At 38.3% G+C, this 22,879-nt stretch overlaps 1 protein-coding gene across 3 annotated transcripts in view; it reads left to right on the top strand.

Moving 5' to 3' along the window:
- The window catches only part of UBE2E2 (ubiquitin conjugating enzyme E2 E2), a 401,161-nt gene that overhangs the window by 282,751 nt on the left and 95,531 nt on the right, over nt 1-22,879 (top strand). For all 3 annotated transcript variants that reach the window (XM_055285955.2, XM_055285965.2, XM_055285977.2), the window contains exon 4: nt 15,857-15,989. In XM_055285955.2, the coding sequence (XP_055141930.1) occupies nt 15,857-15,989 (133 nt within the window). The remainder of the gene's footprint in view (nt 1-15,856; nt 15,990-22,879) is intronic.

Here is a 22,879-nt window from a genome sequence, read left to right as displayed (position 1 = left end):
AGAAGCTCACCTACTAGGAAATGAAAACTTTTTTTTTTACAGGGTTCCCATAGCATCTTGATTATGAATCCTGTGGAACAAATATGTCTTACCTTCTCTCTTGTTGCCCAGACAGGAAGCCCTTTGGGAATCAAGAATGTTCTTTATCTTGCGTAGATCACAGTACAGTGATGAGCACTGACACAAGATGTGTGTATTACTCCATTTTCATACTGCTGTGAAGAAATACCCAAGACTGGGTAATTTATAAAGAAAAAGAGGTATAATGAACTCACAGTTTCATCTGGCTGGGAAGGCCTCACAATCATGGCGGAGGTGAAGTGGGAGCAAAGGCAGGTCTTACATGGTGGCAGGCAAGAGAGCTTATGCAGGGGAACTGCCCTTTATAAAACCATCAGATCTCATGAGACTTATTCACTGTCAGAAGAACAGCATGGGAAAGACCCACCCCCATGATTCAGTTACCTCCCACTGGGTCCCTCCATGACACATGGGGATTATGGGAGCTACAGTTGAAGAAGAAATTTGGGTGGGAACACAGTCAAGCCATATCAGTGGGTAACTACTGAAAATAAGTCTCAACACAGTATAGCTAGTATTTTAGTCCTGTGGGAGTCTTGATTTCCTGAAGTAATCATAGAAAAGTTTTTAAGTGAGTCCACTTAACACTACCTTTTTTTTTTTTTTTTTTTTTTTTTTTTGAGATGGAGTCTCGCTCTGTGACCCAGGCTGGAGTGCAGTGGCATGATCTTGGCTCACTGCAACCTCCACCTCCAGGGTTCAAGCCTCCCAAGTACTCTCAGCCTCCCAAGTAGCTGGGAGTACAGGTGCCTGCAACCACACCCAGCTAATTTTTGTGTTTTTAATAGAGACAAGGTTTCACTATGTTGGCCAGGCTGGTCTCAAACTCCTAACCTCAAGTGATCCACCCACCTCATCCTCCCAAAGTGCCAGGATTACAGGCATGAGCCACCACGCCTGGCCTCAACACTACTTCTTGTTGGCAATCAATCAATATCTTTTATTGTTGGATTATTATTTACAGAGCCTATTTTAGCCATCTAGCACTTTTCTTCCTGAACAGGTCTGACATTTAGCCTTTCTTCCCCTAAACTTAAAACAAAAACAAAATCAAAAAAACCTCTCTTGTTTTTGTTGAAGGAGTAATGTGTGTATATCATGGAGGTGAGAGGATTAATTGTAAAGCCACTGTTTCGGAGTATGTGGGAACTTTGGCCTGGCGCTGCCTTCAGATGCTATAGGATGGATGATGCAAAACTGAAGGTATTCTTCGCTGAATTATAAACAAAGAATGGGTGGGACTTATCAGGTCATTTGTGTATTTCTTTCATGATCTCAGAATTTAATGGGGAGAAGTATGGGGGACAGAGAGAGACATTAGCATGCAAGATGTCATACAGCTGGTATAGAAAATGGAAATTAGACCCTTTAAAGAGAAACTCTTACTATTTCCATGGTATAAGTGCAGAGGTCAAGGAGGAGGTGAGCCCTACTAGTTTCTTGCTTTGCCTGGTAACAACAGTAGTGACATGGGATCCTTCAGGTGTCTCTTCACCAGCTGGAAATGTCTATGACTGACAGTGCCTCCACTTGAATTTTGCTCATGCCCGCTGGGTTTGTTCCACCCACTCGGCCCAGCAGGCTGCATTCAGCTTGCACTACTGGCCTGGATCCCACACCTGCCAAGGGTGAGCCAGGCACAAAGTGGCGAGGGGTGTGTGAGTGAGCAATCATGAGATCTGCCTGCTGTGCACAGCCAGGTACACCGGCTTCAGTGGCAGGGCAGGCAGCTACAGGTGCCAGCTCCGTCCAAGGCTGTAGCTGTACCAGATACACCACAAGAGGCTTCCACTGCAGGCACCCACATCCAGACAAGGGGAACACAGTGGCACCTGAAAGCTCAGAGATGCCAGGAACTTCAGAGCCCCATGAAAGATATTACAGTGTGTCATGGCTCTGGCTCAGGAAGCCCTGAGATCTAGGTTCCCAGGAGGGCTGCAGCTCTCTTTTCTCTTTGCCCGCAGCATGGCAAATGGAGGACAGCATGTTTTCTCGGGGGCTTGTTTCAGCTAGTTTGTGCTACAGCTCTTTCAGTCCCACCGTCCTGCTCCGGCCCATGGCTCCTGAGCTGACCTGACCCCACCACTGCAGGTTCCAAGTTCTTGTCCCACGTGTGGGAAGAATGAAGTTATGCAGACAGCTGGAGGGTGAGCAAGAGAGAGAGAAGCTTTATTGAGTGACAGAACAGCTCTCAGCAGACTCAAAGTGGATAACTCCTTTCAGCAAGCAGGTTGTACCAATAAGTATCTGAGTCTGGCTGAGTCTGGGGTTTTTATTTGCTGAGAATGGAGGAAGTAGGTGCTGATTGGTCCATGGTTGGGCCTGGAAAAAGCACCATTCGATTGGCCAAAAGGCGTCAATGAAGTTCTCACTCTGGGTTGCAGACTCCACCTTGTATTGGCAGCCCAGTCCCCAGACTTCAGGCTGTTCCTGGCTTGAAGGTGGGATTTCACTGGGGACCCACCACCTCCCACATAGGCACCTGTCTGCCTCCCACCACCATCAACATGCTATCTGTGGTTTCCAGGCTGTCTATGCTGAGGGGTGCCTGCAGGCCCATGCTGAGCTTCCCTCAATACCCCCGGCCTCCCTCCCTGAGCTCATCAGCACCCAAAGCTTCAGAGGCGGCCAAGGTGGTGGGGGCAGGGGGCTGGCATGTGAGCACCACCCCAAGTGTGTGCACACCCAGCTCGGTTGCAACAGTGCCCAGGTTCAGCTACAGCTTTGCTCTGCACTGGAGCAGGTCCTGGGATTGGGAAGAGGCCAGGGAGTGGGAGCAGGCACTTCCAAGCCTGCAGGGGCAGGGGGCTTTCCAGGTCCTGAGAGCACAGGGATGCCCGAGTCAGAACGACTGCTGGGCAGCTGCAGCTGCGCCTAGAAGTGCAGGTTCCCACCCTAACCAACTCGGTAGGGTCCGGGGCTCCCACTGGGATCACCTGTTCCCTGCCCCTGCCAGCTTCACAGAGCATGCAGCCCCAGATGTGCCTCCCCCACTGTGGCCAGTGTCCCTGCAGCGGCCAATGCGGATGCACTACCACCTCCATCAATAGTATAAACTTACATAGCCATTACTATGAGCCAGGCACTGTTCTAGGCACTTTACATATATTAATTCATTTGATGCTCACATCAACTTTCTGAAGTAGCTACTTTTTCAGAGATGGACAACTGTAACATTAAGAAGTTAAGTAACTTGCTCTGAGTTACAAGGTAAGTGGGACTGCCAGGATTTGGACCCTTCATCTCTGGATCTGAAGCATACTTTCTTTACCACTATGTTAGGGTAATAGATTCGTGTTTTACAAAAGATATTTCTTTATTATTCGTCAACAAGCATTTATTAAGTGTCTGTGTGCAGGTCACTTTTGCTGTTATTCTTCTGGTTGAATTGTCTTCCACTTCCTCTGCTTTGATAACATTGGCTTCCAGACAGTGTGGTAGAAGAGACAGTGATGATGGGTCTTGGAGCTAGATGATTGTGTAAGGAATATTTTTAAAAAATGCAGGTAGTAGGATATCACAGCCAACCTTTTTAGGAATAAACTAGACAACTGTATGAAGAAATTGTTTATTATTTTCCTAGCCAAGAGACAAAAGATGTTCTCAGCCAAAGAAAAGTATATTGAGTGTCTTGTAGGTATTTAACGTACATTGGAAGCAACTGGTCTTGATAATAACTCTTTATACAGATTACATTTCTTTTTTTTTTTAATTAGACTAAGTTCTGGGGTACATGTGCAGAACGTGCAGTTTTTTGTTACATGAGTATACAAGTGCCGTGGTGGTTTGCTGCACCCATCAACCCATCACCTACGTTAGGTGTTTCTCCAAATGTTATTCCACTGCTAGCCCCCCTACCCCCCGACAGGCCCCGATGTGTGATGTTCCCCTCTCTATGTCCATGTGTTCTCATTGTTCAACTCCCACTTATGAGTGGGAACACAAATTACATAGCTTAACTAGTTTGTCTAAGATAGTTAACTGTCCCTCAGATCTGCCCCATCTTAACTTCTAAATGGAATTTTTACTGTGATTCCTTTTGTAAATATTAGAAAGTAATAATTATGCAATTAGAATGATACCGGGGAGCTTTACATTCCACCATGTATGAGTGGTAACATTTTTGAGAATTGAAAATTTTTGAGAAGGGATTTGGCTTCCTGAAAACTATGTAGGGGAAGCAATGGTTTACACTCTTGTCAAAAGCTTGTTTATACTGCAGATAAGATCTGTAGATACATTAAAACTCCACAGCTTCCCTGCCTAAGAAATATTCTTTGCTACATTGGCTAGCTCACAGGCCCAAGTGTTCTTACAGTACAGATAAGAGAGGCTATTTCTGGAAGCCCTGAGTACCTTGAGGCCTTTCATTACATATTTGAAACTTGCCCAGGATGAAAAGGTTGAAAAATATACTCAGATGCTCATCTTAATCTCTGGTGTCTGTCAAGCAGGGTAGTTTATCATAATGGTTACCTTTCTGGTTTTTTTACTTCAGTCTTCGTATCTAATTGGCAGATGTAGTGACAGGATAAGAGTCTTCACTTTAGAATTAGAGCAGTGGTCCCCCACCTTTTTGGCACTAGGGACCAGTTTCATAGAAGACAATTTTGCAACGGATGGTGTGGGTCAGGGAGATGGTTTTGGGATGATTCAAGCATGTTACATTTATTATGCACTTTATTTATATTATTACATTGTAATATCTAATGAAATAATTATATAACTCACCATCATGTAGAATCAGTGGGAGCCCTGAGCTTGTTTTTCAGCATCTAGATGGTCCCATCTGTGGGTGATGGGAGACAGTGACAGGTCATTAGGTACTAGATTCTCATAAGGAATACACAGCCTAGATCCTTCGCATGCGCACTTCACAGTAGGGTTTGCGTTCCTATGAGAATCTAATGCCACCGCTGATGTGACAGGAAGAGGACATTAGCATGCAAGATGTCATACAGCTGGTATAGGAAAGGGAAATTATAGCCCATAAAGTGAAACTCTTATTATTTCCATGGTATAAGTGCAGAGGTCAAGGAAGAGGTGAGCCCTACTAGTTTCTTGCTTTGCCTGGTAACAATATTGTCATGGGATAATGCGAGTAATGCAAACAGTGGGGAGAGCCTATAAATACACATGAAGCTTTGCTCACTCACCTGCTGCTTACCTCCCGCTGTGTGGCCTCCTTCCTAACAGGCCACGGACTGGTAGTGGGAGTTGGGGACCCCTGGATTAGAGGGTTCAGGTTTTCTTCTCTGGGTGTGACCTTGAGCAAAGCACTTCACTTTTCTGACCCTTAATATTGTCGCCTTTGAAATGAAGGCTTTCAATGGAAGTGTGCAGCAGGGAAGGAGCCTTTTCATTTTTCCTAAGTATTCCTTTCTTTCCCCTTTCCCCCATATGCATGCTGAGAATCACTGCCGAAGTGAGTCATTTTTACTGCAAGGAAAGGAATGTATAGTGGAAAAGGGGAAAAAAAAGTTGAGAACCACACAGCTCATTTCTGGAGTCCTTTCTGCTAATTAAAGGATTGCAGATATTGTAATTCAGTATTTTAATTCTGATTGATTTTATGCCTAATTGTCCAACTGAATGGATTTCTAGTCCAGTTCTAATGCTTGCTTGCTTCTGTGTTATAAAAAAATTGAACTCTAGATGGTTTCCAAAGTCTTTATAATCATAACCTATTTCTAACAACCCATGTATATACACGTTGAACATCTGAAATTTGAAAATTTTAAATCTGAAAAACTTCTTGTCCCAAGCATTTCAGATAAGAGATACTCAACCTGTAAAAAGTAAGACTTAGTTCTTGTTGATTCCGTGGTTGGTCTTTATGTTTACAAGTAAATGCGTATTATAAAAATGTAGCTTAAAAAGAAAAGGAAGAATATACAGTTTTTCCCTCTAGTCTTTCTTCCTGCTTCCCAGTTTCTCTACTTATCCCTGCTCACTACTTTATACAGTTATGTCTCTTAAAATTTTAAGTCTGTTGGCATAGTTGTGTACTCATTGCAATGTATCCACACATTGGGAAAATTAAATATATACACAGGTAACACAAAAAGAGGTAGGGAAGTCAAGGAGTGTCATGAACTTACTGAGGAAGTCTGCCTTTCTCAGTGACTCATAGAAGGCTAGTTTACTCTCTAAGCTTTCTGGCTACTACTTTCCCTGGGAAAAGGAAGTATTATGATGATTAAGTAGTAGTTATTTTTTCATTTAAAATATTCTTTTTCTTCTATTTCTTACTCTCTGCTAAGTTGTTGACAGTGATAACAAAGGGTACAGAGTAGGTAACAATAGTGACTTTAAAATGATATTTGGTGAAAGATAGCCAAAATCATTTTTTTCATCTTTACATCTCAAATCTGTAAAGTGTGATTGAGGGTAAATATCATTTCCATTTATTGAGCACTCACTGACCACAAAGTACAAAATAATTATTTTTCTTGGAATATTTCAGGAGAATTAGAACCAGATATTTAAGGACTAGAAAGAAGCATAATGGAGGATAAAATTAACAATCCAGTTCTGCATGGAGTTTAGCGTATGAAATGGATCTTTTCTATCAGCGCTATTGTATCCTAACTTCCTAAGATGTTTTGGTAGACTTTGGCAGTATTGGTTTAAAAAAAAATCAATGAATACAAATACAGGGAATCTCAGGAGTTTATGGAATACTAGTCTTCATTTGTCCTCCTCTCAGACACTACAGAACTGGCCTGTTTTTGAACACCCTCTGGTGCATAGGGAATGCCTTTTCACTGTCTTTTTTTTCCCTATGATCCAGTTAATGCTGTTTCTTAATATGTCTTCTTCTCCCAAAATTTGAGGTCGTATGTATATGTTTTTATAACGTTTATATTTGCACAGAATGTTACCACTTCCAAAGGAGAACCTAGTACAGCCTTTAGGGGATCGGAAAGGTTGCAGCCAAGTTAAGAACTAGGGGTCAAATAGAATGGTCAGACCTACAGAACATCTTATGCAAAAGCCAGGAGACAAGAAAGAGCCCAGCTGTCTTGAAAGCTCTGCAAGTAATTCCAGTATGATTGTAGTAATAGAGTTGAAGGGGAGCTTTCGGATGGCAAGGGATGGGACCAGAAGTGTAAGCAGGAGCCAATTCTTTATGAAAGACTTTGTATGCTACAAAGAACTTTGGGCTTGATCGTGAAGAACCTAGAGAAAGCAAGGAAGCAAAAGATCCTACTTAAAGGAGTTTCTGGAAATTGCCCTAGCTGCAGTTTGGTGAACAGATTGGACGGAAGCAAAACTGGAGGCAGGGAAACCTTGCAAGATGCTGGTGCCATAATCTAAATGAGAGCTGATGCGGCCAATAATCAGAATACAGAGATAACAATGAAGTAAGATTCAACAGGATTTGGGGGACTTAGAGCAGAGGAGAAAAAAGAGGCATGGTCAAGGATGACTCTCAGATTTATGACCAGATTAGAGATGCTAACAGTTTGGTAGGTGATTGTCAAAGGAAGGTAATGAGATACCCAGAATGAAGGTGAAAAGACTAGGTAGCTGAGGGCAGAACCCCTAAGTAGGCAGACATTGAAGAGGACAAACAAAATGGAGTAGAACCCTAAATTAGAGGGAGACTGTCACTAGAGAAACACCTTCATTATTGTGTTGTATGCCAAAAGCTCAATATGCCTGCAGCTAGCTTCCAAAGGGACTTTGGACATAGGTGCAGTATATAGTTTGAATGTGAACAATGTACTTTCCCACAGGAAGGATGAATTCAGTTACATGGACTCTGCTTATAAGCAAGGATTGCTAAAGCTTTTGAAAAATCCCCTCATCTTCTTCTCACTACTCCATCCCTGGTAATTTCAGGTCAGTTCCCTGGACTTGCAGGGACTGAACACCTATTCTTCAGACAAGATACTCCCTTCCTGATCAATCACACACATACTTTAAGAGAATTTCACTGGGTTGTAGGATTAACAGACAGCAATTCTCACTTGCTGTGTAGTATGATTAGATTTTTTAAGCACACAGTTTAGGTATCCATTACCATTAAAACTTTATTTTCAGCTAGCTTATTCTATGAATACTAATTTTAAAAAGCCCATTCCCCTTTGATTTCTTCTAGTTATGCCATCAATTATAATCCCTTCAATCAAGATTTAGACTTACAATATACATAGCTGATGTTTTTTCAGCATTTGGTATGTTCAAACAAGGTTCTAACCACTTTTTTTGTAATACCATTAAACCTCCCAATAACTTCTCAACTTCTTTGATTCATGATGTAGAAATATAATGTGAGCTATGTGTGTAATTTTAAATATTCTAGTAGCCACATTAAAAAGAAGAAAAAAGAAATAGGTGAATTTTAGTTTAATACATTTTTAGCCCACCATTTCAACCTGTAATTATTATTAAATAATTATTAAGTAGATAAATAGTAATTATTAAAATTACTAATGAGATATTTTACTCTCTTTTGAGGTACCATTATCTCATTTTACTTAAGAAGGGATTGAGGCACAGAAAGATTAAGTGAAAAGTGGTGGCAAGTCAGACACATTCTTTCTGTGGAGCCAGAATCCCAACATTGCCGAGGCATCCTTCCTCTTTAGCTGTCCCAAAGTCAGTGTTAAGTGAAAAAGCAGTAGACACAGCCAAAAACTCTTGGTCTTAGAATCGCAGGTGTGGCACAGCAGATTGAAAGTATTCAGTATATTTAAAGCATCTTATGATCTTAAGTAAAGACAGTGAGAGCCTAGTTATTTTCATGATTTTTATTGCATGTAATATTTCAGCTGTACATAGGGGCTCATCCACTGCAGGCTGCAGCATGGGAAGCTGAACACGGTTTGATTCTGTTGCAGAATTTCTCCCGAAGCAGCAACCTTGGGCATTCCGCCAAATCGTAATTTGCTGGTATTTTTCATTCTAAAAGATTTACTTCATTGTGTTTTTATTTTGAAATTTAACTATGAAAGCTTTAGGTTTTTTTCTTATTTAAAAAATAAAATCTGAAAATAAAACAGTAAGGGAATTGATCATTTTCAGAATGTTGCAAGTGGGAAAACATTACTTAATAACCTAATACCTGAAAATCCTGATGTTAAATAAACATTCTATTCATTGATAATTTGGATTTCCTAAGAGTGGCAGCAGTGGATATACATGATTTCTAAAGTTCTGCTATATCTAAATACACATCATAAGATTAGGTTACAGAATCATTATTTTTTTTTTTATGTACACGTCTTTGTAGCCTTGTTTTTCAGTCCTGAAACCATTTACAAAGCAGTCAACCTCTTTGAGTGTATTTTTGATCATCTGCAACATGTAACAGCAAGTAAAACAGCAACTGACATTTGGAGGGTTAGTATTTTCCAAGTTCTGTGAGTACAGTTCTACTAAAAATTTACAAGATTGATGCTATAATTATCTCATTTTGCAGTCAAAGAAACTAAGACATAGAAAAATCACACATTTACCCAGGTCCTAACAGGCTTTAAATGCCAAGGCTAGGATTCAGACAACTTAGTCTGACTCCACAGCCTGTTTATGTTCTTCATCATTGCTCTGTACTGCAAGTGTCCTCTGGCACCAAATTTTATTTGATCAGCTTGAGAGATAAGTGATCATTAAAAGATTAAAAGATTTCTTTCTCACTTCTTGATTCATGATACAGAAATATGACATGAGCCATGTATGTAATTTTAAATTTCCTGACAGCCAGACTAAAGGAAAAAGATACAGGTGAAGCATATTTTCATACGTTTTTACGCCAGTACATTCCAAGTATTACCATTTCAACATGTAGTTATTCATTAATAATTATTAAATTAATAGGTAAATAGTAATTATTAAAATTATTAATGAGCTATTTTACTTTCTTTTGCATTAAGTCTTCAAACTTTGGTATATATTTTACACATACAGCGCATTTCAATTTCCCTAGCCACATTTCAAGTGCTTAGTAGCCACATGGCTACCATATTATACAGCAAAGTTTTGGATGTTGGGTTCTCAACTGGTACATATCCAAATAGGAGTGGGGCAGAGGGCTGTGCAGTTCAAGAACCACTGCTGTAAGCCTTGGGATTTCAAGTGATACATTTCTAAAATGTTAGAAGAGTCCAGGTTGCTAAAACCCAATTTTTATATGAGGGAAATAGTATTAGTTTTATATGCTTTTTTTTTTTTTTTTTTTTTTTTTTTTTTGAGAGTCTCACTCTGCCACCCAGGCTGGAGTGCAGTGGCGCAATCTTGGCTCACTGCAACCTCCACCTCCTGGGTTCAAGCAATTCTCCTGCCTCAGATAATATCCCATCTCCTATCTCCTGGGATAGGAGTATTCCAGATACTCCTCCCAAGTAGCTGTGATTACAGGCGCCCACCCCCACACCTGGCAAATATTTGTATTTTTTTAGTAAAGATAGGGTTTCACCAAGTTGGCCAGGCTGGTCTCAAACTCCTGGCCTCAAATGATCTGCCCGCCTCGCCCTCCGAAAGTGCTGTGATTACAGGCTAGTTTTATATGCATTTTAAAATACCAGTCTGTTTTCAAGATAATTTGTTGCTACTGGCTAAGATTTCTTAAAGAGGCACACTTTGACAGCATAAACCAATTCAGAGTGATAATATTAGCTGTGTTATTTTAGTCCGCTGTTAATAACTATGTAGACAGCTGACTGACTTCAAAGAACTAATAAAACTTGGAGTTCTGACTGAGAGCCAAATAAAACTTGGAATGGGCAAAAATTGAGTTTATGTTATCTGCAGACATTGCCCTTGTTGGTGAGATACTGCTATCTTCTACTTCAGAGTCCCTTCCTCAGCCACACTATTTGGTAGTGACTCCTTATTTAGCCTATATCTTGTAATTTACTGTGGTTACCATTCTTGGGAGGCCATTTTAAGATTTCTTAAAGTGACTCAGAGAAATTGTAGCTTGGTATTTGCTAAATGTGTTTGTGTATGTTATTTCATAGCTGTATGCACTCACCTGTGTGTACTTTTTAACTGAATTTATTCATCTACCTTGAAGTAATGTTGTAACTATAAACCTGTAATTCTCTACTTTTAAGCTCTTCCTTCTGATAAGCTTATCTATTCATATTGGGTTTAATTATAGCTTAGGGCATAACCATGTGTATTATTCATCTGAGTGAGTGAGCTTGTCTGGCAACAAGAGGCTGTTGTTGCCAAAGCTTTATTGTCATCTGGGCTGAATTACTGCCTATGCCTTACTGCCAGCCTCAGGAGAAGGAGGTAACGGGGCGATGGGGGAGGAATGCTGTACTCTAGTCCCTTACACCACTGCTTCTCAATATATTCCAACCTTTGCAATAAGCTAGGATAACTGTGATTTTATTTACTTCATCTTTTTTTAAACAAGAGAAATCAAACACTAGAAATAAAATTTAACTCTGCTTCATTTCACATCTCTACATGTTTCCTCCCATCTCCCCACTCCACCTCATCCCTTGTTGTTCTCATAACCACTATCATGAATTTAGGTTTATCTTTCCTGTTAATTTCTTAGAAGACTTTGACATAGATATGTATCCATAAGTAATATAAAATATTCATACAGTAGGACCTGTAAATTCATACAGTTGGATCTTATAAATTAAAAAGAGTAGGATCTGTTTTTTTATTTATACAGTAGGATCACACTGTACATATGCAGGAAGTTGCTTTTCTCACCATATTGGTAGACCTTTGACATAATTTTTCTTAATATAAGAATTTGGTACCTATGTAATAACGTATCTAACACATGGTAGGTGAGAAAACCTAGTAATAAAACAGAAAGCCCGTGAATCCACTGCACACACTGAGAAGTAAAACATACCCAGAACCGTTGAAGCTCCAGTGTGCTGCTTCTCCAACCTCTGCTCCCACCCAGGAAACCACTCTTCTGAACTTTTTTCTTGCTGGTTTTCTTTTCTTACCTCATATTTATGTGTCCCTCAGTAGTATATGTCCTTGTTTGCTTGTTTTTAACCTTTGTAGAAATAGTGTCATACTATATATATTCTTTTTAGTCTTAATTTTTTATTAAATGCATTTTTAAGATTCATTCATGTTAATCTGTAAATTTTCAGTGCTGTATAGTATTCTTTTGGGTGGATTTACCTATTTTTCTGTCAGTAGCCATTTGTGTTGTCTCCAATTTTGCTATTATAAACAGTGCTTCTATAAACATTCTTCTCAATGTCTTCGGGTGGTACACACATGTAAAAGTTTCTCTGTAGTGTATACCTGGGAGTATAATTGCTATGTTGTAAAATAGGTGTACAGTTGGCCCTTGAACAACTCAGGGTTTAGAGGTACCAACCCCCTGTGCCATCAAAAATTCACGTATAATGTTTGACTTTCTCCAAATTTAACTACTAATAATACCCTACTGTTGACAAGAAGCCTTACTCATAACATAAACATTTCAGTTAACACATATTTTGCATGTTATATGTATATATGCTGTATTCTTACAATAAATTAAGCTAGAAAAAAGAAAATATTAAGAAAGTCATAAGGAAGAGAAAATACATTTATAGTATTGTACCGTGTTTATTGTTACCCTAAGTTTACATCATCTGTTTACAAGATGAAATGGCAGCTAACCACAACTACAGACCTCAATCTACAGTGTATATCAAGTAATTCAACTTTTTCTTGTAATGGCATGACTTTTCTCTGCTTCTTGGGAGCACTTCCAGAATCACTAGTGGCCCGTCGTATGGATCCCATGGTGTTATTTAAGGTTTACGGTATTGCATAAACACAATGAAAAATATGCGAGAACTGAGAGAGAGCACTTTTTATGGCAATACGCAATTTGCTGGAGAGATGAAGTGCTCATGCAGAGATAATTTTTGTCACGTGGCATTTTAGACATTTTAAGCAGCTATTGGCAATAGCTGAGTTCATTGCAATAGCAACAGGAGGTGGCTACAAAATTATTACAGTAGTACAGTACATACTACAGTTACTTTTATGCAGTTATGATTTAATACTCTGTGTTTGCTTATATTTCTTTTAAATGCGCATGGCATCATGTATGGTTTGTGTGTATGATTTTAACTTCATAAGAGATTGGTATATATTTTCTGGTAGTAAATAAGAAAAACTATTATCTGTGTATATTTTGTGCACTCATGACATTCCTTTTTCTTAATTTTTCAATATTCCTAGGCTAGTGCTTTGTCAGCGAGTTTTTTCAAATTGTCACAAGTCTGAAATTTTTCTAATATATTTTCTTGACATTTACTTCATCCAAGTTGACCCACGCAATGCAGACCTGTTGTTCAGGGGTCAGCTGTATATTCAACTTAACTAGATGAACCTATATTCTTATTCAAAGTAATTACTCATATTCATCAGCAGTACATAGGAGTTCTAGTTTTTCCACATCCTCATCAACATGGGGTTTTGTCAGGCATTTATTTTTGCGCTTGCATTTTGTAAAATAATGTTACGGAATTGTGATTCTCAGTTTCATTTCCCCGATTTTGATGATATTGAGTATTTTTCATATGATTATTGGCCATTTGTGTTTCTCTTTTTTTGGAAATGTCTATGTCTTTTTCATAGAGTCTTTTTTTTAGTTGAGTCTTAGGAATTTGTGTATTCTCAACACTAGTATTTGGTCACTTTCATATGATCCAAATATCTTTTCTCAGTTTGTGGCTTGCCTTGTCACTCTCTTCGGTCAAACTCTAATATTTTGACTTTTCTATTTTAATATTTAATCCATCTGCAACAGCATTTGTTTATTTACCGAGGGTAAAAATCCAGTTTGTCTGTTTTTCAAATACAAAAACTTTTCCTAGTTCCATCAGTTGACATAAATCAGGTTTTCATATATGTGTGGAAAAGTTTGAGGAATTTCTTTGAGCTTCCAAAAAAATTTTAAAATCAACTTGTTAAGTTTTGGTTTTAAAAAGCAGTTGGACTTTTTCAATGGAATTGTGATGAATCAATTTGGAGAAACTGACATTTGATATCAGGTTTCCCTACCCATAAACTTGGTATCTCCCTCCATTTATTTAACTCTTATGAGTATTTTTCAACAAGTTTTATGTAATTTTCTCCATAAAGATCTTACACATCTTTTATGACTTTATTCATAGCTTCCTTACAAGACCTATTGCAACTCATTTAAAAATACATTTTCTAGGAGCCAAGTGTGGTCCAGTGATGCATGCCTGTAAACCCAGCTACTTGAGAGGGTGAGACCCAAGAATGGCTTGAGCCCAGGAGTTCAAGACTAGTCTGGGCAACCTAGTAAGACCCTGTCTCAAAAAAAAAAAAAAAAAAAATACATTTTTTAGTGGTGTATTGAAATGAAGTTGATATTTGGATATTGATCTTATATCTAGCAATTTTGCTAAACTCTTTTTAGTAAGTTTAATACATTGTGTGTGTGTGTGTTTGTGTGTGTATATATATATATATATATATATATATATATATTTATATTTGGGCTTTTTTTCTGTGAACCTAAATACTACAAATACTATTTTATTTCTTCTGTCTCAATCCATATACCTTTTATTTTTCCTTCTGATTTTCGTACTTTGATAAATATGATCTCTAATCCAGTACTGATTAGAAGTGGAGATAACAGCCATTCTTGTCATGTTCATCAATTTAAAGGGAGTGCTTTTAATATTTTACCATTGAATATAGTAGTTGATGTGAGGTTTTTGATAGATGTCTTTTATCAGGTTGAAGAAGTTTCCTTCTGTTCCACTTTTGCTGAGTTTATGGAGTTTTTGTAATTACGAATGGCTGTTTGTGATAAAATGGCTGCTCAGTAATGAATTTTCTGTAGATATAAACTCATTTCAAAATAAGAGGGAAAAGAAGCTGAATCTTTATTGCCAATAAAATCTTTCCCAAGACTCTTAATAGGGTTGCCTACTTTGTTACAGGGTGTGAGGAGAACTTCTAGTATTCTATTATTATTACATGTAGTTAATAGCTTGATGAAACAAAAAGAACACTGGAAAGCTAAATCCTAATCTCATTTTGCCCTTCTTTTCGCCTGAGAGAACTATTACAATTCACTTGACTCATGTGGGCCATATTGTTTTCAGCAAAATTCTCTGAAACTCAGAGACATGTGTACTGCTAGTAGCCATGTGGCTTCTTCACTTGCTTTGTTATTAATTCATCGTCATCCAGCATATTGACTTCCTCAAGCACCTTCTAGGGAGGGTAGAAAGAAGCATTAGTTACGCAACACAGTTATAAAACAAAATGATACATCTTATCATCTACAGACCTCATTGGTCATGATGTATGGGGTCAGGAAGTCCTTTGGGTGGGGAGAAAGAAAGGAAGATTCAGACAGGATATTATATTTGAGCAGAGACTTTGGATGATGAACACTGAACCTCCTTTGTGTTCTCAGTTGTTAGCAAAGGGATCAGACTAGTCATTCCTCAGAGGTCCTTCTAACTTTGAAATTTTGTCTGTGACATCACAAATAATTTCATGCTTTTATTAAACATTTGTGTTTCTACCTCTGGCCTATGGTCCTTGGACTCTTGTTCCATAGGCTTAGGGTTATGAATGGCAAAAGAGGATCTTGGTGTTCTTTTATTAAGTAATACCAGCGTATTTCACTTCTAGGATAATGACAATATTGACAATATGAATCTTGAGAGTTAACTGATTAACTTTTTGTGTTTTTATGGAATTGCTCAATTGTATCATAAATAGATTTTGTTAAATTCCAGCCTTTATGTAATTTCTAAGCACATTTCATTTGTATATCTTATTTCAGTGCTGGACCCAAAGGAGACAACATTTATGAATGGAGGTCAACTATATTGGGACCCCCAGGATCTGTCTATGAAGGAGGAGTGTTCTTTCTTGACATTACCTTTTCACCAGACTATCCGTTTAAACCCCCTAAGGTCAGTATGAAGTTTTCATTGACTTTTAGCAATATGGATTATATTTCTAGATACATATTCTTAAATATACATTTCTAGGGATGCATGTCTATTCTGTTGTCACAGACAGCTTCCCAGGATTGATAGTGTATAAAATGAAATAATGTAAAAAATTGTAGGTTATTCCTCCACTCCAGCTTTTTACTGATTTCATTGTTTTTTCTCCTCCTTTTTCTCCTCATTATCTCCTTTCTTTGTTACACGTTTTAATGTAACATAAAACACCATGTTTTATGGGTGAAAGTGGGGTCATAAGGTTGGGCCAGGGTGAGTACCAGAGCCCAGAAAATCAGACGTAGCCTGGAGCCAGAGCCCAAGCAAGCTAAGCGCAAGAATCGGGCTAAAGGCAGAGGAAGCTTTGCCAAGGCAAGGTTTATAGCACCAGCTATGGAGGTTTGAGTTTTGGTGCCTCTAGAGTTCAGCTGCTCACATGCAGTACACATGGACTAGTATGGAAAGTATGACCCACAGAGACTTAAAAGTCGTGTTAAAAAAAATTTAGTAAAGAAGTATTTATAATAGTTCATTAATGAAACTGATTAATCAATGAAAAGTCATTTATGTTCCTGTCTGATGTGCAAGAGTGCAGTGAAATCAGAGCATGAAAGAACTCTCACTTATTTAAGCCAAGGTTATATACTTCAGAAAGTCTTCACATTCTTTTCTACTGCCTACAAGTCAGATATTTGACTATTTTAAATATTATGTCATCTCCATTAGCATTTGTTCTCCACTATAGTAAAGGAAATGACCCTGAGGACACTATGTTTTGGCTACCAAGAAAGAATTCTCGTCTGGCCCTGACTTAACGTCACAATGCACAGGGATAGAAAACTTGTTTGCATTGTGGATCGGAGTAAACAATATAAAAAAACAAGAATAAGACTAGACCTTCACCATGACTTTCTATAATTCCCCTCCCTCCTCTTTTTTGCTCCTGCTCTTCCTTTCTTCCTTTCTTTCCATCAATGCTTAGATAGTGTTACCAAAGCAAAAAGTAGTAACTATAATTATATAGTAACTCAATGAGGAAACCAGGGACAGAGGAACTAAGTAACTTATCCAGCATTATGCATCAAGCAAATTGTGGTGTAAGGATTTGAATCTGGAAAGCCTGGCTCCAAAGCCCATACTTCTTCCTACATTACACAATACATTTTATTCAAGCTGTCAGGGCTGGTGGCACTGGTGACCACCAAGAGCTTGCATTTGGTAGGTTTTCAATGACAAAGCCATAGTAAATCTAATACTTATCTTCTCCCTTTACTGGATGGGACCCTTATACCTTCCTTTTCTACTTTAGACCAGCCCTTATTTCACCTGGAGTATCTTTTGTACTATGAGGAATGTAAGGACCTTTGTTTCTCAGCCTCTATGGTAAAGGATGCACAGAGTGAGGAAGGAGGAGGAAAACTCAGACCAGGCTATTGTGTTGCTTGTAAATCTGATGTGATCTGTTCCTTGAGATTAGTAGTTTCAGAAAATGTGTGGGCTTATCCTAGTTCTGAATGACAGAAATGTGTAGATTAAACAAAGCTAGAATAAGCTGGGGGGGAGAGAGTCAAATCGCATTCTTGACTTTCTTCACCGAGTCGAGCAGTCTACTGGGCATCAGCTCTGCCAACTCATTTCTTCTCCAGAACACTCCAGTAAGACTAGGATGTTCCCCTGTCACAGAGGAGGAAATATAGATGAGACTTAGAGAGGTTTTCCAAGAATGTACAACCAGGAATCTACTGAAGTCTGACTCCAGGGACCATGTACTTTCCACTGAATTATACACACTTGCCTTGGAGAAGTTGACTGGTAAAAATAGGGCATGGGAGGAATGCTTTATCTGTCCTCAAATGTTTCAGGGACTATGGTGTGGGTAGGGGTTGGACTTTATCCAGGATGGTTGGATGGGACAAAAATAGAAGCGGGAGGGTGTCAGTTACCGGGAAGTAGATTTCAGTTTTTTCTGAGGGAAATCTGACCCACAGTTGGACAGTCAACTTGTGTGTAGCTCTACCCCTGAGACAGCACACTTCCCTTTACTAGGAGTGTTCAAGAAAAAACTGAGTTACTACCTGTCAGGAATTTTACCAGAAAAAATGATATCCCTCCACGTAATGAATTGGACCAGACAATCTCTAAGGAGAAAAAGAAAAGCAAACTTTGATACCTAGAACCACAATTCAAATGCACATTTGATAGGTATCTGTGGAAAGTATTTTAAAGCAAATTATCACCTCCTAATATATCCGTTTTAGAAATCAGATTTTGTAGATAGGTTTGTTACTCAAGGGAGAAAAACTTGGAGTGTAGTGAAGGCTATTAAGTAAAACAAATACTTTATTATTAATAGTTTTGATGTAACAACTCCATGCCTTCCTAGTGTCCTGTTACTGTAAATAGTACATGTTTCAAGTTGCCTTGAGTTTCTTTTATCTGTTGCTTGGTATTTTTCTCTCTTTTGCTCTTTTTTTTTTCACGTTAGCCGTGCATTTTGATTCCTGCAACATTTCCCAACACACTGAAGAATGGACCAGGGAAGCAGTGGGTGTCGGGGGAATTACTTATAAGAGCAGATGCTTATAAATACATCTGATGGGCTATCTGATGGTTATTTGTGTGGATATACATACCATAAAATTAGTCCGTAGCATGATTGGGTTCATGAGATAATTTTTTCCAACTTATCATGAATAGAACCTTTCATGAGGACTTCTAAACACTGTAGAGCCCAAATGTAGCTTTTAAAGGTCAGAGGAATGATTTGAGATGCCCCTTCTTGTTGCAGGAACTTTTTCACAGTAGGGCTTGATCAGGTTGAACACCCTATATTCCGATGCCCAGTTTTTTAAATCAGAGATGAGCTATTCTAGTAATTTCTTCCAGAATTTGCCTAAATTCTAATAAGGCAAGCAAAACAATTACTACCTGAGTACATAATGTTAATTAAACTTAGTATTCTAGTTTTAAACAGGTTGAGTATTAGTACTTTTCAAATGCTATATTTCAGTATAATTTTTAGTACATCGAATTTCTTATCTGTTTATGCCTTTTACTTAACCTGTAGCACAATTTTACTATTTCAAAGTAGGTAAGGCATTTTACGTGGTATCTTTTCTTGCATGACATTGTCAATTGCATTTGATGTCAGGTCTTCAGTTGAGTACTTAACCACCAATGATAATATTATTTCTCTGGGAAAATACCTGTTTAATAGAACTCCATCTAGGAATACTACATTATGGCCAAAAAGAAAAGTGTAATGAACTGCTAGTGTGTATAAAAACTTTTTACACCTATTTATTTTTCAGTGTAGACATATGTTTTAATGTTTTAATTCAGTATCTGTTTTTAAGGTAGAAGTTGCTTTGTTTTTTGGGGGGTTTTTTGTTATTGTTTGGTTGGTTGGTTTTTGTTTTTGTTTTTTGTTTTGAGATAGAGTTCGCTCTTTTGCCCAAGCTGGAGTGAAGTGGCACAATCTCGGCTCACTGCAACCTCTGCCCCCTGGATTCAAGCAATTTTCCTGCCTCAGCCTCCCAAGTAGCTGGGATTACCGGCACCTGCCACCACGCTCGGCCTATTTTTTGTATTTTTAGTAGAGATAGGGTTTTGCCATGTTGGCCAGGCTGGTCTCGAACTCCTGACCTCAGGTGATCCACCTGCTTCAGCCTCCCAAGGTGCTGGATTACAACCGTGAGCCACAACGCCCAGCCAGAAGTTGCTTTGTATTTTGTTGGGGATTAGCTTTTAGATTCATAGATAATTAGTTTTTAAATTTATAGGTAATTACTCCTCAGCCAGGTGCAGTTGCTCACACTGGTAATCCCAGCACTTTGGGAGGCTGAGACAGGAGGATTATTTGAGATCAGGAGTTCGAGACCAGCCTGGCCAACATGGCAAAATCCCATCTCTACTAAATACAAATATTATCTGGGCGTGGTGACTCACACCTGTAATTCCAGGTTCTCGGGAGGCTGAGGCATGAGAATTACTTGAACCCAGGAGGCAGAGGCTGCAGTGAGCTGAGATCGCACCACTGCACTTCAGCCTGGGTGACGGAGCAAGACTCCATCTCTAAATAAATAAATAAATAAATAAATAAAATTACTCCTCAAAGTGCTCAAAATCTGTACTTTATTTTAAAAGTTTAATATGTAAGTATTTTAATGTTATTCATTTTGCAGCCCACATATTTGTTATATAATTAAAAAACTATTGCAGATAAGCAAAAGGGAAAAAATTTGCCTGTAATCTCCCCCAAACTGATTATTCATGCCATTTAGGTACATCTGTTTTAAGACTTTTGTTTCCTTCATTTGTATCATATACATATAAATATGTACACATACATGCCTGTACATATACATACATAAACACACCTACACCTTTTTACAAAAATTGGGCCATACTCCCCATGGCTTCATGATTACTTTTTAATCTAATGTTATATTTTCATCCAGTGCCATATATATTTCCAGTAAACATTTAATTGTGTTACAGTTATAAAGGCTGCCTAGTATTCCGTTGTATAAATATACCAAAATTTAATCACTTTCATGTGCCTGAACAATTAGGTTCTTCTCATTGCTTCTGTTATAATCAGTGATGTGATGTACATTCTTGTAATTACACATTTTTATACTTTTATGATTTTCTCAGGTTGAATTTGTTGATGTGGAATTTCTGGGTAAAGAGTTTGTACATATTTATAGAGTTTTTGGTAACGACTGACAAATCGTGCTCTAGAAAAATTGTATCAGTTTACGTCGTGACCGTCAACGTGACAGTGTAGAACTTCCCTACACTCCCCTCAGCTTTTAGGATTTTAAGTCTTTTTTACTGGCAGTAGATAAAAAGTCATATCTTGTGGTTGCATTAATTTACATTTATTTGACTACCTGTGAAATGTATGACAGTTTTCATGTATACTGTTTTCCTATCTCATTATTTCTTTTCGTGAATAATAAAAAAAACATTTTATCTTAAAAGTCTTACATCAAATAAAATTAACAAAGATGCTTGAAGAATTCAGAAACTAATGGAATATATTATGTTGGGGTTTTTTTCTACCAAAAACACTTTGAAAATATTGTGACACTCTGTGTCTAATGTTTCTGTTTCAGACATTCTTTCTTTTTTTTTTTTTTGAGACAGGGTCTCACTCTGGGGCCCAGGCTGGAGTGCATTGACGTGATCATGGCTTACTGCAACCTCCACCCAGTCTCAAGCTATCCTTTCACGTCAGCCTCCCAAGAGGCTGGCACTACAGGCACACACCACCACACCTGGCTAATTTTTGTTTTTTTGGTTTTTTTTGTAGAGAGAGGGTTTTGCCATGTTGCTCAGGCTGGTCTTGAACTCCAGGGCTCAAGCAATCTGCCCACTTTGGCCTCCCAAAGTGCTGGGATTACAGGCATGAGCCACCGCCGCTGGCCTGTCTTAGAAATTCTAATGACTTACATCCTCACTAAGGACTCATGTTAGGTAACAGGTCAGATGTTTGTCTTTTCAGTAGAAATGCATAGGGGTAACGCATTTTTAATTTAGCTTTGTCTGTCTCCCTGTGGATCTGTACATGACATAAAAAATAAGTGTTCATTCTAAATAGATTTGAAATTAGGTAGGTGAGAGAGTCACTCATGTTTGTTTTTTATTTTCAGTATTTCAGGCAACTTATGCACAGGTTAGACATGCTGTGTCCATGTTCCTGGAAAACACTGTTTTCTTTGGTAATGGCAAGAAGATAGTATCTCCTGGTGATAAAATTTGTGCCTCAGGTGTTTTATAAAACAAGACAAAAAATTACACACATCAATAAAGTGTCTGTAAGTGAAATTAAGAATGATATTCAAAATCTTTTTAAATATAATTTGTTCTTTCAGTACAAATTTTAGCAAGTACATTTTAAAATCCTAGAGATCAATTCAGAGCATATCAGTTTATGGGTTTGTTTGTTGTTATTTTATATAAAGTCTAACTATGGGCTGCTTACTAATGTCAGCTAATGCTGAAGGCCTTAACTGCTTTTGAAAAGTGAAATAGATGGGGTCTTCAGGTTTTCAAAATCTTTATTTTTCTCATTAGATTTTAACCTTAAATTGACAGGTCATGGCTACTCATAAATAAGGTAGCTAATTAGTTACAATAAGAAGCAGTGATATTCAGCATCTGAAAGCCAGAGAGAGATCTGTAACTGAAGTTCAACAATGAGTTCCACAACTGCACCCTTACTAGATTATTATTATGTACTTGTTTTTATTGTTAATGCTGCTACTCAAAGAAGAAAGATGAATGTGTTTCCCAGAATTTTCAGTAAGAGCAGTGATTTATGTGTGTAAACCCAGCTGCCCATTCATTTACTCCAGCCTTGGTTAGAGAACATGCAGTTGTCATGGAGTAACATGAATTGACTTGTTTTTAACCTGAGTTCGTGCATTCATATAAAGCTTGGCCATGGAGCAAGTTCTTTCTTACATTTTGAATTAGCTATTTGACATCTCTAGTTGAACATCCAGTAGTCATCTCAAACTTAACAAATCCAGAACCAAATGATTGATTACCCCATTCCACATCAGCCATACCAGCTCCTCTAGTTTTCCCCATATCAATGAATGTCAGGTCTATTTTTCCAGTTGCTAAAACTAAAAACCTTACATTCATTCTTGACTCCTTTCACACATCTAGCCAGACCCAGTCCCACTGGCTCAATCTTGAAAATAAATCTAGAATCCAAATATTTCTCACCACCTTTCCCTAGAAACTCTTTGGTACAAACCACCGTCAACTGTTCTCCCTCAGATTATTGTGGAAATCTCCTATGTGGTCTTCCTGGTTCCACCCTTGTCCCTTCAACAGTA

The sequence above is a fragment of the Symphalangus syndactylus genome, chromosome 1 (genome assembly GCF_028878055.3).
Source record: "Symphalangus syndactylus isolate Jambi chromosome 1, NHGRI_mSymSyn1-v2.1_pri, whole genome shotgun sequence".
NCBI classification, from domain to species: domain Eukaryota; kingdom Metazoa; phylum Chordata; class Mammalia; order Primates; family Hylobatidae; genus Symphalangus; species Symphalangus syndactylus.
Note: the sequence above shows the minus strand (reverse complement) of the source record. Positions and strands in the feature narration are given on the sequence as shown.